We start from the raw sequence: 18,200 nt of genomic DNA, 5'->3' as shown, positions 1-18,200 counted from the left end.
TAACTCTAAAAATACCACACAGCTTATACAGAGAGCGGCTGCCTCTTATATATTGTCAAAGCAAGAACATCCAACGTTAGCAGCGTTGACACGATGTTGCTGTATTGCCCTGCGGGTTTTTTTAGGAGAGCCTCTCCCCATCTGGACCTCTTCCACAGATGTGGACTTCAGCAGGATTCCCAAGGGAGACCGATCTGGCTGGAGAAATCTTGGAATTAATCCACATCTGGAGGTGGCTTAAACTGGGGAAAGATTTTTAGGCAGAACCTAGAACACAGACGCTTTGTCCAAATCCACCTTCCGTATACACTTCTCCTCATGCAAGGAAGGCCAGGTCTTGTGTCACATAGTACAGGTAGCTCTCAACATGAGGCCATTTAGTGACCGAAATTACAACGGCACAGAAAAACAGGGACTTATGGTACCGTTTTTCACACTACCGTTGTAGCGTTCCCCCAGGGTCACGTGATCAAAATCCAGACGCTTGCCAACTGGTCCATCTTTATGACGGTTGCAGAGTCCCGGAGTCACGTGACCTCCTTTTGCAACCCTTTTGATAAGCAAAGTCAACGGGGGGAGCCCGATTCACTTCACAGCCTTACCAACCTACCCACTGCAGTGATTAACAACTGTGGGCGAGGAAGGTTGTAAAATGAGGCAAAACTCACTTAGTAGCTGCCTTGCTTAGCAGCAGAAACTTGGGGCTCCGTTGTGGTGGTAAGTATGTTCCTGATTCTTCCGATTTCAAAGGATTTGCGCTGCAGCCAGCTTAAAAATTAGCTCCATTGCTCCTTGCAGGATTGTATGTTGTCAGTCAAACACTTGTTAAGGATCTTCTGCACAAAAAGAGAGACCTAAGCATGGACAAAAAAAACCCTGAAACCACTTTCTGTTTTCCTTCCTGGTACTCCGTTGCCAGAATAACTGGTAACGTGATTTCCCCCTTTGGTGCTGATTGTGGGTATCACACCCTTGGCTTCCTGATCAACAGATGTGCCAAGATGAAGAAAAAGAGGGCTGCAAGAGAGAAGGAGAATAGGGTTGATAACCCACCTGGGATCCTCAAGATGTCTTGGTTTAGGCCAGCGGTTCTCAATCTGTGGGTCGGGACCCCATTTGGGGTCGAACGACCATTTCACGGGGGTCGCCAAACAACGCAGTCCGCCATTTTTTTCCCCCTTTTCCTTAGCTGTGCTCCTCCCTTTTATTCTATTGGCTTTTGAAAGCCAACAGAATAAACTCTCTTGAATAGAGTCTAATTCTATTGGCTTTCAAAAGCCAATAGGAATTGTCCAGGCTGTCTCTGCCCTGCTGAGCCCGCCAAAAGTCCCGTTCTGCAAACGGTGCTGCACCAGTTGAGTAGTCCTTGACTTACAACCGGTTGAGTAGTCCTCCACTTACGACCGGTTGGGGGTCGTGGCATTAAAAAGGTTGAGAACCACTGGTTTAGGCTGTATTTGATGCGGCTTTGACACACACGCACACACACACACTGGCTTCAAGTCCCTTATTAACAGGGTTTTGTTTGTTGGTTTGTATTCTTTTCAGGTGGTAAGCTCAACCAATGGTGAGTTGAATGTGGAAGAGCCAGCAGGAGCACCCTCCAATGTACAACTTGCAGCCCGTACTGAGGTGGAAGTAGTAGAGGAAGCTAAGTATGTTTGCTGTCAAGCAAGGTTTATCCCTGCATCATCTCCATGTAAAATATGTTGGTGTGTTTCCAGGCTTTGATGCACCCGTGCCCATTACGTGTGGTCAGATCCCTTTTTCCCCCGCTTTCTTTCTTGCATGGATAACCATGGCGTTGCTGGGCGCAGCTTTTTTTCCCCCTTGGGCTGTCCAGGTCATGCTACTTCTGGTCAATGCATGTGCTGCAGATATGACGGAGGGTTTCAGCAGAATTTGCAACTGGCATGTGTAGCTGATTCCCCAGGAGTTAAGGCTGTAGCTTTTGCTCCTATAGGCACTTTGAACCATTTCAATTTCTTTGTGTCCTCTCCTTCTCCATTCCCAGTCTTCTTCTGAAAATTGAAGTTCTGTTGTGCTTTAACTCCTCTTTGAAAAGAGAGGATTTTGTGTCCAATAGGGAACTTCTTCTGGCTCATGGAAGTTGTGAGTTATTTTTCCTGCAGTGGGATTTATTCTGCTTCTGTTAGAAGTCAAGACCATTATTTTCATCTCTACCATCCAGGGCTACTGTGCATGATTTATCAGCACTGCGGGAACCATGATAGGGAGCTTCTCCCCCCTCCCCCCTTAATTTCTTCTTCTCCATAAGGGAGGTCAGAACATATTTGGTTAATTAACACTGAGAAGAAGGTTCCTTAGTGGGGCACAGCAGTGCTGTTTGTCTTGCCTTACTTTATCTTGCGTTGAGACTTTGGACAGTCTTTCAGCAATCATAACAAGCAAAATTTCTGTAAGTTTTACGACAGACGTCATCCTCTTTGCTAGACTAAAGGTGAACTTCAGAATGTCCTTTCCAAAAAAACGAGTTGTCTGTGCCTTAAGTTTAATTATGCTTCAGGTTCTGAAGCCCCAGCTAAGAGGAAGTAATTGCCTAAAAAATCTTTTCAGAAACAGTTGATCACTTTGCAAACATTTTCACCTTCTCCCTTAAGGAAAAAAAAAACTCTATAACATCTTTGAGCTTGGGAGAATTTTATTGTTTTTATTTTAACAAGCACAAGTATCCTTGTGACAAAAAACGTGGTCTTTGATTTTCTTTTCCAGTTGATAACTTTGTCACCCAGCAGGTGGTCAGTGACTTTCTAGGGTTAAAAGGGTGGAGACGGGATAGAGAGATTAGGTTAATTTTTAAAAAATTATTGTATTTATACAAAGTGCTGGAAGATTCTTCAGCAGTTTAGCAGCAGGGTTTTTTTTTTTTTTCAGGAAACGTTACGGAAATGAGCTAATCTTTGTTGTTGTTGTTGTTAATTGCGAAGTCGTGTCCGACCCATCGCAACCCCATGGACAACGTTCCTCCAGGTCTTCCTGTCCTCTACCATCTTCTGGAGTCCATTTAAGTTCACACCTACTGCTTCAGTGACTCCATCCAGCCATCTCATTCTCTGTCGTCCCCTTCTTCTATTGCCCTCAATCTTTCCCAGCATTAGGCCCTTCTCCAGTGAGTCCTTCCTTCTCATTAGGTGGCCAAAGTATTTGAGTTTCAACTTCAGGATCTGGTCTTCTAAAGAACAGTTGGGATTGATCTCTTCTAGGACTGACCGGTTCGAACGCCTTGCAGTCCAGGGGACTTGCAGGAGTCTTCTCCAGCACCACAGTTCAAAGGCCTCCATTCTTTGGCGCTCAGCCTTTCTTATGGTCCAATTTTAACAGCTAATCTTTAGCCCTTAAGAATGTCTGTTTGGGCCATAGCATTAATAAAATGGCCAGAATAATCCTTCTGTATCTACTAAGCAAAGCTAGACCATCATTTTTGTGATACGGCCAGTCAGGCTGAAGGAATGTGGGCTCACTACTTTTCTCCTGGTTCTCCTCATCTCTGGAAGTTGATTTAGAGCAAATCCTACTTAGTTCCAAGAATCTTTTATTCCCAAGTAATTGGACCTAGGATTCCGTGTCATGGACATTGTCCTTGAAAACGTTACGTCCTGCTCCAGTTTCATGAGATAAGTTTCCTTCTAGGATGGAAGAAATTAGGATTGTTGGATCTGGATTGCAAAACAGCTAACAGAAAACTGACTGTGGTCCTTTGGATATTTGCAGCTCAGAACTGAAAGCTGTAATTGAAGTGGAAGTTAAAGGAAAGGTTAATTGTTCCCTGGAAATCACAATTGTTCTCCACTTGTTGTCAATGTTTGTGGCACAGTGCCTCTCCCGAACCAAACCTTCCACGGAAATGGTACTTCCAAGGTTTATGCTCCGTTATCTCGGGGCAATGATTATTTCCCAGATGGTTCTCAGTCAGCCAACACTCATAGTGCCTTGAATTAGCTGGGAGTCCAATTTCATCCTAGGTTTTGCAACTTCTTTTGATTTTTGCCAGGCCAGCCTCTTTGAAACCACCTGCTGACAGCGTTTCCAGAAGCATCTTCTAACCGAATGTAAAGTTGCATCTTTATTCTTAGTGATCGGTCTTATGTCATAGCGCTATTACATTATTGCCCATCAAAGCGTTAACGTGTTTGCATCTGGACCTTTCTAGGGAGTCTCCTTAAGGCAGTGTTTCTCAACCTTGACAATTTTAAGGCATGTGGACTTCAACTCCCAGAATTCCACAGCCAGCAACGCTGGCTGTGGAATTCTGGGAGTTGAAGTCCACATGCCTTAAAATTGTCAAGGTTGAGAAACACTGCCTTAAGGTTTTCTTTTCCCAAGAGCATTTTCCAGCCCAATCATCTTGCTCTCATTTGCCAGGGCCTCACTGAACACATTTCCCCCCGCTCATATTCATCCCTGGTGCTCTGAAATGATGCCTCAGAAGTGCCCATCATGGTCTCTCTCTTCCTCGGGGATTACAAGAGGATTAGGTAGAACCAGACACGAGAAAGTAGGTGGAGCTGGTGAGGACCTCAGATCCACAATGCACGTTTGCATGAACTGCCGTGACTTGCTTTCCATCTTACTCTGAGCTAATGTTTCCTTCTTTCCTTTCTGTGTTTTTATTTGTCTTTCTTTCTTCCTTCCTTTCTCCTCTCACTGTCTGTTGTAGCTGCCTGAAAATGCTCAACTTGTGGTGAGTCGCGCTCTCTGGTTCACGTGCAAGGGGGAGTGAATCAGACTAGGCTGTGCTTAGCCAAAAGCAAGGCGAAATTAATCGATTGGGCAGAGCGGATAGCGAAGGAATGGCCTCCGTAGGGCGAGGCAGAGAGGTTGGTGCCTGGATTGGCACATCAGTGGCTTCTTTCTTTATAAAAAGAGGTTGTGGCAGAGTGTTTTGAAAGCCTGAAGCCTTCTCAGCTTGTCCCCAAAGTTGTTGAACGATCTAGGTTTTTTCCCCCTAAGCAGTTCATTTGCCAGGGATATACTTTTTCAATCCTTGATTGGTAAAAAGTGTGTGTTGTTAGCAGTTTTGGGACAGTTTCCATTGTTTCGTGGAAGATTTGGGCATTTCCAATGCTAGGGATCTGTATGATGAGAATAGTCCTACTTTTGACTCAGAAACTACCATCTGTTGTCTAAAGTAGAGCTAAATTCCTTTTCCCCACACATGGAGCCACATACAGGCAGTCCTCAATTTACAACAGTTCATTTAGTGACCGTTCACAGTTACTACAGCAGTGAAAAAGGTGACTTAAGACCGTTTTTCACACTTAACGACCGATGGAGCATCCCCATGGTCAGGGATAGGCAACCTTGGCTCTTTTATGACTGGTGGACTTCAACTCCCAGAATTCCTGAGCCAGCCATGCTGAGGAGAAAGGGAGAGGTTTCCAAGCTGAACCATGCTGGCTCAGGAATTCTGGGAGTTGAAGTCCACGAGTCATAAAAGAGGCAAGGTTGCCTATCCCTGCCCATGGTCATGTGATCAAAATTCAGAGGCTTGGCAACTGACTCACATTTACGACGGTTGCAGCGTCCCAGGGTCCCTTCGGACAAGCGAAATTAGTGGGGAAGCCAGATTCACTTAATAACCATGGAACTAATTGAGCAACTGCAATGATTCGCTTAACCACTGCGGCAAGAAAAGTCATAAAACGGAGCAAAACTCACTGAACAAACGATTCACTGAGCAACCTAAATTTGGGGCTCAGTCGTGTTCGCAAGTTGAGCTGGGGGGGGGGCAGTTTTTAACTACGCCAGCCTGTAGCTTGGTAAAAAGGGCATAGCATACGAGTATCCTTTATTTGGGGGGGGGGGCTTCTGAAAAGAATATCTTTTGGGCTTTCCGTTCCAACAATAATTCTTAGTACTTCAAAACTGCGTAATGCCAGAATATGAATTTTCAAGGCTTAACGTTATTGGGGCTCCCTCATTGGAAACATGCTGTCTCAGGCATTTCTGGGCTAGCAGGGGAGGTTAGCATCCAAAATAATCCTTGCTTGTTTTGCCTTGTGGGGAACTTTGCCCATGCTTTTAGAGTTCCAGATGTGGTGATGGAGGAAAGAGACTAATTAGGGGGTATTTGAACCACAAACTGAATAAGGCTTGTAAAGTTTCCCTGTCACATACCGGCTGTTTTGGCTGAGGATTTCTCTCTCGAAGATGGACAATGAACAGTCCCACCTTCTGTCTTCCCTTCCCCTCCCTCCCTTCCCCTTCCCTTCCCTCCCCATCCCTATTCCGTTTCCCATCCCATCCCATCTCATTCTGATCACCCAGCTTATCCCTTCGGCCAGATTCATCCTGGAACTGGGAATAGTCCTGTGTTTGAGGAACATCCCTTTGCTTTTCTTGGAAGCACGGGATGGCCATTCAAACAACAACAGACCCTCATCCACTTTAGTTTGTTTCCCCCACTGAGCGAGCCGCCCTTCGTTTTAGAACATCCTTGATTTTGCTTTTGCATGTGTGCATGTTTAACTGTATACCCCTAATTGGCCTGAGGGACGTTGAAAGTTCTGAGGCGACCAGTATTAGTCAGGGCAGTTTTGTAACCTAAAATGAACTCATCTCTCTGGTTTGGTTTAGGATTTGGCATTTTAAGGAATTTATTTGGCCATCAGTGTCCTCTGTGGCAGTGGCCCCCAACCTTGTTCTCACCAGGGCCCGGTTTCGTGGAAAACAGTTGGAGGGGGTGGGGAGCATGCCACCTAGATCCCTCACATACAGAGTTTACAGTAGGGTTTGTGCTCCTGATGATCTGAAATGGAGCTGAGGCGGTGACGGTAGCGCTGGGAAACGGCTGGAGATATAGACGAAGCTTCGTTCGCTTGCCTGCCGCTCACCTCCAGCTGCGAGGCCCGGTTCTTAACAGGTCATGGACCAGTACTGGTCCTTGGCTCTGTGGTTGGGGACCCCTGCTGTACGGGACTCCTGTGACTTTCCTATTTTTTTTCCCCCCCACACCAAGCATCTCAAGATGCATCAGATGCTATTCCTGATAGACCCCCTGACCTTGGGATTATTTCTCAGGTAGTTCTGTAAATGCTTTTGTGCCACAGATCTTCATCTTTACCAAGCTATGGCTATAGCTTATCCCTGACAAAAGCCACAAGTAGACTTACGGACTTACGGTGAAAATAAGCAAGAGATAACTAACTCATTGGCTAACCACATTTTCTGTTTCCGTACACTTGCAAAAGAAATGCTTTCCTTCTGTCTGTTTTTTTAGATTGTAAGCCCCTCGGGGTATGGACCTCTCAGACCTGTTCTTTGTGAATATGCTTGGTTGGTGCTACAGAAAAATAAAATAAAGACAGTTTTGCAGAAGGCCATGCCTGTGTTCACCTATATGCAGCCGAGAGTGGTTTCTTAGTAATCACAGCCTCTTATCAAGATTTGCTGGGCCATCTTTGCATGCAAAATAAATATTGGATCATAAAATGCCAAAGAGCGCCACATGTAATGCCAGGACACTGTCAGGGTTCTTATTGGGATGAATGTTATATTACATAACATTTTATTGATTTATTAAATTTATATTGCCACCCATCTCACATATGTGACTTTGGGTGGTGTACAATAAATGATATAAAACAATACTACGCAACAATTTAAAAGCATTTTTTTTTAAAAAAATAATAAAACAGTTAAAACGCACATAAATAAGACTATGGAAAAATAGATCAACAGGCTATCAACACTTGTGTGCTCCCTGCTTCCCTGGGACCTCCAAGCCTGTTATTTTATTTATTTATTAAATTTATTTGCTGCCCATCTCAACCACAAGGTGACTCTGAGTGGCATATAGAAGCAAGTTCTTTCTCTGTGTCTGCTTCTGCAATGCTCTGTTTAGCACTTCAGAAAAAAAGTTTAGAAAGGTCAAAGGCCTGAGGGAATCATGAAGACCAATTTTTAAATATAAGATGTCTCCAAAGACATCAGCCCAGGGGATTTTGTTTTTGTGTTTTTTTTCCCTCAGATTTGGCAACTTTTAAGACAAGGAGACTTTCGACTCCCAGAATTCTGGAAGTTGAAGTCCACCCATCTTAAAGCTTGCTAGCTTATTCCAAAGCCATGGAGTTTAACCATATCTACACCGAGTAGCAGAGGCTGTCTGTGTTTGAGGCAATATTTTATAGCACTTCTTGGGAATATCAAAATGTGAACCAATGAACAACCCTCATCAGCCACTGGGTTGCTGAAAGAAAGACACCCATTTCTAGCAGTCTCCAATCCCCCCCAAATATTCTTCCTGTGTTCATGAGAAGCCATCTCTGCCATGGTTGGTTTTGTGAAGATCCTCCTTTCCCAAACGACACCTCCCGGATCTATTGGGCCAGCAGCGGTGCTGTCTTTTGGTCGTTGCAGTCCCAATGCATCCGGATGCGGTTGAGTTGAGCAAAGGCTAGCCTCAAATGAAAACCTTGAGTGGGGGAAATAGGTGTGTTAAAGAGACTCTTGCATATGTGGTCCTTCCATGTGACTCTGTGTCTCTGCTTCATTTCATAGTGAATTATTGCGTAGGTGAAGGCTTCCCAGATCCACTCCAGGCTTCTCATAAGAAACTGGATTGTCTCATTCTGTGAACCATCCATCCTGTGTCATCATTAAAGGAGGCCATCTGTGCAGAATAAGTCACCCTTAGTTTCCTGCATGCGCCTCTAAGGTTTTACCGCTCATCTTCCTTCACTTTGGTTGTTCATTTTATCCTTGATTAAAAAGAAAACCTTGTCAAAACACTAGCTATGTCCCCTTTCTGTTTTATTGTAGTTATTTTTTTTGGTGAGGTTTTGTCCATAGACCGGATTACATGCTCTACATATTTTCCATCTCAAAACAATCCATCAACCAATCAGCTAATCAAGTACCTGAGGATATTTATTTCAGATCTAAATGTAATCTGGAGTAATTCTCTATACTCTCATAGACATAGCCTAAACAATTGGTCAAGGAACTAATTGTCTAGGAATTCTGGATGTGACCATTTGGCTAAACAATGAGTACGTGAACTGAAAGAGTCATTTAGACCAATTAGAAGGTTGCTGTGTCCTCCCCCTGCCCCTCCCAGCATCTTTTTTCTTTTATTTATTAAATTTATATGCTGCCCATCTCACTGTCCAAATCTCTTTTGGGGTGGGGTTGATGCATTCCAAGAGATACAGGACTTTTTGTGAGATTGGTACTCTACCCAATTATGGTGTCCTCAATTCCCAAGGAAGACTATCTTACATAGCAGAAGTTGGTGGAAAGTACATTATTTTTGTGGAATGGATCTAAAGAAAAGTTAACAAAGTTAATTTACACGGGTTGACATTTTTCTAACATACTGTGGTTTCCATAATTTGGCTGGATTTTATTTAATGCATTGAAACTTATAGTGGTAATGAGGCCAGCAAGCTGTGGGTTTTTTTTTTTTGTAATTTATCCCAGGGAGGCCAGGACAAAGTATAGCCCAGTATTCACCAATCTGCTGCCCTTCCTCTCTGTTAAATTACAATTCTGTCATCCTTATCTAAAGGTGATAAAACTCCCGTCACTTGCAGGACATCAAACTGAGAAAAGGTGCTGTAGAACATGGCTCTCCAACCTTAGCAACTTTAAGACTTGTGTGGACTTCCAACTTCCAGCTCGCTGGCTGGGGAGTTCTGAAGTCCACAAGTTTTAAAAGTTGGCAAGGTTGGAGATCCCTGTTGCAGAAGAAATACGTAACATAGACAGATTTCATCTAACACAGGAGAAAGGCCATTTTTAAAGACCAGGGTTGAACTATTGAAGATAGTGAGAGGATCACTTGGGCATTCCAAGGAAGCAAATCTTTCTAACTATTTGTTCCATCAACCGATGGTATGCTTTGGTTTAGAAGGTTTTTTTTTAATGCATATTTTAATTGATGAAATGTGGCTGTTAGAACCTTGGAATAAATGTTAATAATAAATAGGATATTAATTCTATTTCATTAAACGCTAAAGAGAAATGGCACCCTGCTTTTTAAATATGGAAGCACGCGCCTAACAAACAGTCACTTTAATTTCCTTTTTTAAGGAATTGGAAGTACAAATATCTTTGATAAGAACACACTAGGACAGTGGTTCTCAACCTTTTTAATGCCGTGACCCCCAACCGGTCATAAGTCGAGGACTACTCAACCGGTCGTAAGTCGAGGCCTACTCAACTGGTGCAGCACCGTTTGCAGAATGGGACTTTTGGTGGGCTCAGCAGGGCAGAGCAGCCTGGACCATTCCTATTGGCTTTTGAAAGCCAATAGAATTAGACTTTATTCAAGAGAGTCTATTCTATTGGCTTTCAAAAGCCAATAGAATAAAAAGGAGTAGTGCAGCTAAGGAAAAGGGGGGGAAAATGGCGGACTGCGTTGTTTGGCGACCCCCGTGAAATGGTCGTTCGACCCCAAATGGGGTCTCGACCCACAGGTTGAGAACCACTGGTCTAGGATGTAAAGGATTCAGACAGTTAACATGTTCAGATGCCATCAGCCAGGTTTATGCACTGACCCTAATTTGAATTGTGCATTCAGTTCCCTATCGAATAAAAGGGAAATTTGCCGTTACGTAAAGTAATAGGAAGGTTTGAATAAAACCAGGATGAAAAATATTCTTTCCATTAAAATGTAACTAAGGAAAAATGAGCAAACATGGATTACTGATTTAACTACATCTCCCAGTTTGAATGCATTTGTTTATACTGAAATAAGGAGGAAGAGTATTAACAACACTTAATCGCCATCTAATTTAGATTACATCAAGAGTTTGTTTCTCTGTCAAAAAAAATATATATTTTCTAATGAGGAAAGAAGACCTTCTGTTGAAATGACACTCCCAAAACGTTATCGCTTTTGAAACCCTCCAGGATAACCTAAGTCCTTATTAGGCCAAACACTTCATCCTACTTATTCTTAAATACTCCTCTCTAATCTCCCTATGGGCAACTACTGTGAGTTTCCTCTGCCTGTGCTATATATAGGTCTGTCCTGACAGCATCTCATGCAAAGGTCTTCATGCTTTTGAATCTCTAATTAGACACTTCCAGCTTAAGAGCTTTGTGTTTGTCCAGGTTGCATTTTTGAGAAAATGGGGGCTCCGGCTGCTTTGGGGACGCCGTGGGTCTTTTGGATGAAAGCTACCCTGTTCACCTTTCTGGTTGGTGTGAATGCAAGTGGTGTGGGAAAAGACGGAGAAGCTGGAGGTTAGAATGGATTGCGATAAACTATGGCAGTCCTTTTTTAAAAAAAAAAAAAGAAGAAGAAGAAGAAAGAAAGAAAGCATGGATGTGTGATCCTAATGAGTGCAGACTGTCCCGTTGTGTTATTTATTTATTTATTTATTTATGAGACTTATATACCGCTTTAAGTGCAAGCACTCTCTAAGCGGTGTACACCAGTAAGCAATGTGTATGTGTATGTATGTGTGTGTGTATATATATATATATATATATATATATATATATATATATATATATATATATATATATATATATATATATTTTACATTGCCCCCAACAATCTGGGTCCTCATTTTACCTACCCCGGAAGGATGGAAGGCTGAGTCCACCTTGAGCCGGTGAGATTTGAACCGCTGACCTGCTGAACACAGTCAGCTAAAGTGGCCTGCAGGACTGCACTCTAACTGCTGCGCCACCTCGGCTCATAGGGTCCTCCGGTTGGACAGGAGAGGGTGGATCGGGGAGGGCGCCTCGCGTGCTTCTGAGAATGAAGAGGTTGGCTCCATCCTGTCTTGTGCTAGTTGTGTTTGAAGGAGAGGGGTTTACCGGGAGGGCCCTGGGACGCTGTATTGATTGGCTGTGTTCTTTGTGCTCCAGGTGCTGCTGCTTCTATAAGAGGAAACGAAAGAAGTCTTCTCAGCGCCAGAAATAACAGGTGTCTCCTGAAGGCATTTTTTGGGGGTCTTTTGCGTACCTGCTGTTCCTGCCACGTCTTATTGAAGGGGGCTCCTGTTGGGGAAGGTCAAGAAACAAGGGACACTTTAAACCAAAAAGAGGGAGAGAGAGAGAAAGAAAGAAAAGAGAGAGAGGAAGGGGAAATTCCATAATAAACATTCAGGTGGATTCCCCAGATGGTCTCCCTCGTTCACTCCTCAATACCTGAGGCTTCTTTTGATGGAATCAGGAGAACATCTCCCTCCCTTCCCCCTGCAGGCACCGGTTGCCCTTGATGGAAGACGAGGCTGGCTACTTTCCTTCCTAGATCCCTTCAGTGAAAGGGGGGGGGGGCATTCCTGGCGAATGTGCTTTGTTCCTTCCTATGGGTTCTCCACGTGCTTCCCCCTCCCCTCCCCTCCCCAGGGGCTGTGGTGAAGCCTAGGGCCAAGTGAACTCACGGCTGCGAGGGAAGAATGCTGCTAAAAGAGCCCAGGTTTCTCCTACATCCACAACTTTCCCCGGGCGGCCAAAGTGGGATAATCTTGGATGGTTGCCCTTGGAGAGCATCCCTGGCAGTTAAGCCAACAGTCGGAGAATTGCAATCTACTCTTTAACAGTTGCCTTGATTTACTGGCATTCTCCTTTTTTTTTTTTTTGTTCTCTTCTTCTTCTCAGAATGATTGGAGAAAACTGTCCGTTCTCAACGAGCATAAGTTGTTGCACTTTTAATTTTATTTCATTTTTTTAAATTGTAACACGATGGATGCATATTACGCCTGTTTTGTGTGTGTTCTCTCCTCGTCGGCGCGAATGAGGCTAGCCCACGTGCTCAGCTTCCACCCCTCTTCGTACAGGCTGCCCGTCCCTCTTAGGATTCCACCAGGACTGTGGCCAGGTTCTGAACGGCCCACCCAACGTTGTCCGTGCCCTGCCGCTTATTTGAATTTTTCCAGCTTCTTATGGAACACCCCGGTTGTGGTTTTGTCTCCGTGGTGCCTATCTTGACCGTCCTGAGATCGAAAAAAAACCTTTTCTGCTGGCAGGAGAAGCGAAGTCAGCTGGACTGAACTTTTGGACAAGTGACCGTGGAAGGAGGGAGGCACTTTGGCCTTTTTAAGCAGAGCAAAGCTCGGCCAGAGGGAGGACGCTGCCGTTGCCTTATACTTCTTCTCTGGTTCGGATTTTGCCCAGGTTTTCCAGTCAAACTCTACAGACTTTAGAAGAGGGTGCCATCTCTATAGTGCCTGCCGATCTTTCAGCTTTGTGGCCTGGGCCTGATGTCGATTACACTTAAACCTGGATACGCAAGGAGATCAATATCAAAAGTGCAAGTTTTTTTTCTTTCTTTCTCCCAAGCAGACGGGACTTTGGGGACACTTTGAGAGGGGTTGAAGAGGCTCCTTCTTGAAAAGCCTTGGATTCACCTCTTAAAATCTGTCTAAAAGGCAACACAACCCTGTTGATCAGCGACTAGTTTTTGGGCCCTCCTGGAAAGGAAGCCACCTTCAAGATTGTAGGGGGGAGAACCAAGCAAGAGTTCCTTGTTTGCCAATGAAATAAGGGCTAGTAGGGGGAAAAGCCACTGGATCCTATAACAACTGGATTCCTGCTCATCTCAAATACTCTTTTCATGCCTGGTGTTTGTCTTAATGTTAAAATCTCGCCCCCCCCACTTCTCTTTGCAGAGCTCTAGAGTTCTATTTCCCCCCCTAAAATGGGGTATAACGCAGAAACACAACTCATCCTCCTCCTCTTTCATCACTGATAAGAGTTGAGAGTTTCTCCTTGGCGGTCCTTAAGAATTAACTTACTGTCCGTTAAATACCAGTTGAAATGAGCCTTTTATTCCACTCTTACCATGGGACTCAGGCTTGCTTTCTGGAGGAGATCAAAGCTAACAATTCAGAAAGGAGAACTGCAGCTCTGTAATTCCAGCAGGAGCAGCGCTTAACCTTTCTCTCGCCCATTTTGAAAATTTGCATCCTGAAAGTGAAATATTTTTACACTGAGCTAGGGATTCCCCCCCCCCCCCACAACAACTTGAAGCTTGCAGAAAGGGAGAGCTATGTTTTAAACTACAAACAACTTTGTTTCTAAATCCTCAGTAAATCTCTAGAATGAAATAGCGACTAGGGAAACCGATCTGCTCTGGATCGCTTTTAGGATTTCCTTTTGTTATAAGCTAATCATTCATTTTGCACAGAGCAGTACAAAATGGAAAAAAAAAAACAGTTGTCCATTGCTTCTTCGGAAATTGTAATATCAACACTTGGATCTGTAGCCTCCCCTCTCCAATGAGGCAAAACATGTTGGCTTCCAGTCGCGGATAATTTACTTCTCAACTATGTTGAAAAATGTACGTGTCTTTCCCAAGTGTCAAGTCTATTTAACAGTGAGGATTGCTTTGCTTCAGGAGTCTTGAATTCCTTATTAGCTTGACACAGTTTTTCTGTCAGAACAGATATTTGATATCTGTTTAGAAAATAAAGATAACGATATCCAGTTATCTAGAAAGAGAGCTTCTCACACATATGCATGTTCATCAGCTGTTGGTTATTTTGTCTGGGAGGGGGAAAAAAATCAACCTCTCTTGAGCCAAGAATCGCAGACCTCTCCATATTCTTGAAGTTAGTAAAACTGTTTTGTGGGTGTGATCACTCTTCTTTTATGGGTGTGATCACTCTTTTTTATATAAATAAGTTCAAATTGCTAATTTAGCTCTGCATGAATGTTCAAAATACGTACCTACATCGCACTGAGAATGACCAGCATCAGCATTAGCAAACTCTTTAACTTCATGGTTGCTTTGATAATTTAGCTCTCTTTCAGTTGTTACCCTTTTAACATAACTCAACCATCCCCTGAACCAACGATGGCGCTTCCAGGGATGTTTGGTCTTCAAGAAGGCCTGCCCAGATGTTCCTAGGTCCAAAATCTTTGCTTCCGTTTCTTTCATGTACCATACCTCCTACAAGGGGATGAGCAAACAGCTGCTCTTCTTCTTGATTCATAGCAGTTCATAGATGTGTCTTTCCCAAGGTTTGGCGAGCACGTACTTTTTACAAAATGTAAGCGGGAGATAACCAGGGTGAGCCCCTCGCCGCGTGTAGCTTAGTGTTGGGGCGGGGTGATAAACATGCACTGCCAAATTTGTACTTTCCTGCAAGTGCAAAGCCATAATCTTTGCTTTCTCAAGATATTAATGAGAAGAGGAATAGTTTTATGTCTTGTCTTTCTCGGGGCCTCGAAGGCTGCGAGTTTAATAGTTGTGAGTGTCGGTAACTGAGGAATGAGAGATTGGCTGCTTTCTGCAGGCCTTGATGTTGGCACGACCGCTGGCAATGAAAGGACCCAGTTGCAGATTTACTTGGCCTCCGCAGTCCTCCGAGCTGCGTCTGTGTGATGCGTATCCCCTAAGTAATCGGAAACAAACTTGTCTGTCTTCAAACTAATGTTTTTACTGTCCATGGCATTGTTTGTGAAGGGTGGAGAAATGTAAATTGTACTGAAGTGATAGGAATTATATTAATTATACCAAGGATCTGCAGATGGGCAGATTGCAGTGCCCTGCAACTCCCCCATGATCCTGATTTAGCCCAGCTGATGGTGGGGGATGCTGAGATTTGTAATTCAGCTATTTCAAAAGGGCCCCCTCTGTCCCTGCACGGCGTGCGTGATTCTCAGAAGGGGGAAAGCCTTCATTTTGTTCCTGGATTTGTAGGCAGCAAGCCTTGAGTTTGAACGTGGGCAGCAGCCTTGGCTTCTGTTCGCTTTATTGCCAAACGAGAAGAGAGGTTCTTCGCCCTGACCAGAACGCCTTCGCGCAGTAGACCCCTGTCTTTTCTCACCCTGCTAGATCCCAGGAGAAGGCCACCCCTTTTTCTCCAAGCTGGGGGCTGCGTGTTCCCTGGCTCCTGGGTCCAGCTCAGAGCTTAATCTCTCTTCCTGAAAAATGTTGAGTGGGTGACAATCCAAGCAACCTAGGCAGAAGTAGGAAGGCCTTCACGTAACCTCTCTTGTCCTTTTCAGACTCAGGAATGTAATCGCTTCCCCCCTCCCTCCAAAACGAGATATTTCACGTCACCCACCCCCAACTGTGCTGTTGCCGTATGACTTTAGGTGCTACCTTGTGGAATTTAGAACAGCAGTTGCCTTTTCCACTTAGGAAGCCCACTGGATGGGGGCAAAAGTGGGTTTCGCCATGATCAGAAGAGAAGGGAGCTAAGACTTTGGGCGTCTGGACCAGAACCAAATATTGCATCTTCTCTCCAGCAGGGAAGTGCAGCTGAGTGGCTCGCTCCCATTGGAAACCTCGTGATGTATATTTTATTACGTCTGTTTCTTTTACCTTCGTCGGCCGTTGTGCTTTCAAATCGTGGGATGGGGATAGCGAATGAGGGCAGCTCTTCTTACTGTAAAGAAAAATCAGCTGTGAAAATCTTTTTAGTTCCTCTTTTTTTTTTAAGAAAAGTATTATGTGCACTGTTCTGATTCTTGTTAAAATGCCTTTGGGGTTTTTTTATTTTAATGGTTTCATTTGAAACACAGGATGCAATGTTTTACTGTCCTCTCATAATTCGTGTTCTGCAGTGGCCGCTTGGTGGGGAACACGAAATATCTTTTCCAGATGAATGTCAGTTTGAGATGCATCTGAAAACAGTTCAGCCAGGATAAGGGCTTATCTATGCCGTGGGTGAAAAAATCCTTCCTTTTAAGCACTGGTGGGGTTTTATTGTGCCAGGAAATGGGTCTTTCTGGGTTCGCCTGTTTTAATGGGACATTGCAAGAAATGTTGTGTACCTTGAATACATTCTTCCCCCTAATGGCACCATTTTAATGTAAAATAAAACATTGACTTTGCTCTGTTCATTTCTGGTCTGTTCATGGTTTTGCCACAGATCTTGGGCCCTGGAATTAACATCTTGAAATCAGAATGAAAACAAATGCTAGAGTGTGTTTCTTTATACCGGCAGTCTTTGATTTATGACAACAATTGGGATGGGAAATCCAGTTGTAAGTTGTTGCGGTCGCAAGTTGAGACATTCACAAGACCAGATCGGTTTTTGACATTTTTTTGGGGGGGGAGAAGTTGTTAAATGAATCACCATAATCATTAGGCAAATCCATTCTTCTGAATGGCCATGTTTTTTCTGGAAACCAGCACAAAGCCAGAAGTTGGCAATAAACCTCAAGAATGACGTCACAAATCAGGTCGTCAAACATCATGCGCCTCCTCAAAATGTTAACTTGCTGTCTGCAGAGACATTTTTCAAAATGGCTTAAGTGCTGCTGCTTTACATGTATGTATGTATGTATGTATATATGTATGTATGTATGTATATAAAACCTTTAAAATACTTATCTGCATATCAAGAGCTTAGCAACATTTATATAAAAGATTGCTGGAATCACCGGGATGTAATTGCTTGATCAAGCAAGCCCACTTTTGGGGGCGTTAAATCTTACCCTTGGATTTTTAGGTATCACTGTTAACACACATCACCGTTTCCTAGTTTCTGCTAATATAAAATGCCAAAAGGCAGGCCAATCTTTTACCAAGCTTCTAGCATCAATTCTCTCCTGGACCTAAAAGATAAACCTATTCAGCAGTACTGTATCAAGCAGAGTAGATCTGCTTTATATTTTGGAGGTTAAGCCTACGGTTTGAATAATTAATATAAAGTTATATAATCTGGCGATGAAGCATTTCAGGCCAGTCTTGATGATGCTCTGAAGCAGTGTTTTTCAACCTTGAAGTAGACTTCGACTCCCAGAATTCCCACAGCCAGCATGGCTGGCTGAGGAATTCTGGGAGTTGAAGTCCACCCATCTTAATGCTGTCAAGGTGGAAAAGCATTGCTCTAAAAAGGATTCAGTTCACCCTGGAGTAACTTCGGTCACAGCCTTATGGCCCAACCTCTTTGCGTCTACAGCCGGGTTTCCCTCCAGGCGGATCTTCCCTTAATTGCACCCGCACAACAACCTTGCAGGTAGGCAGGGCTGAGAGCAGCAGCAGCTCTGTAGCTTAACGGAAAGTCGAGCCGTGACCGACGTCCGCTTGCTATGCTGACCCCTAGAGGAGCGGAGCGGTAACATTCCTCGCGCGCTCCTTTCTGGGTAACGTAGTTTCGCCAGAGAAGCCTTCCTTCCTTCCTTCCGGCCTCCTCGTGGTTGTCCCTTGGCCCAATGGGCGCGCCGCCGCCCTCCGTGCCACTTCCTCATTGGTCCACGCGGCTGCCCAATACGAGGCTGGAAACGTGGCATTCCTTTGTCTCAGCTGGGTTCTTCTCGCCCCC

At 44.2% G+C, this 18,200-nt stretch overlaps 1 protein-coding gene across 9 annotated transcripts in view; it reads left to right on the top strand.

Annotated features, from left to right (window-relative positions):
* The window catches only part of CSNK1G1 (casein kinase 1 gamma 1), a 32,874-nt gene extending 16,101 nt beyond the window's left edge, over positions 1-16,773 (top strand). For 4 of the 9 annotated variants that reach the window (XM_039339527.1, XM_039339520.1, XM_039339523.1 and 1 more), the window contains 2 exons: positions 1,549-1,655; positions 11,845-16,773. In XM_039339527.1, coding sequence (XP_039195461.1) covers positions 1,549-1,655; positions 11,845-11,899 — 162 coding nt within the window. In that variant the 3' untranslated portion in view covers positions 11,900-16,773. Of the gene's footprint in view, positions 1-1,548; positions 1,656-7,240; positions 8,499-8,520; positions 10,188-11,844 lie in introns of those variants that run through there. The other 5 variants (XM_039339528.1, XM_039339525.1, XM_039339529.1 and 2 more) reach the window with 3 other exon arrangements.
* Positions 16,774-18,200: the final 1,427 nt, after the last annotated feature.

Source organism: Crotalus tigris, unplaced genomic scaffold (genome assembly GCF_016545835.1).
Source record: "Crotalus tigris isolate CLP2741 ecotype Arizona unplaced genomic scaffold, ASM1654583v1 scf7180000017735.2152567, whole genome shotgun sequence".
Classification (NCBI taxonomy): domain Eukaryota; kingdom Metazoa; phylum Chordata; class Lepidosauria; order Squamata; family Viperidae; genus Crotalus; species Crotalus tigris.
Note: the sequence above shows the minus strand (reverse complement) of the source record. Positions and strands in the feature narration are given on the sequence as shown.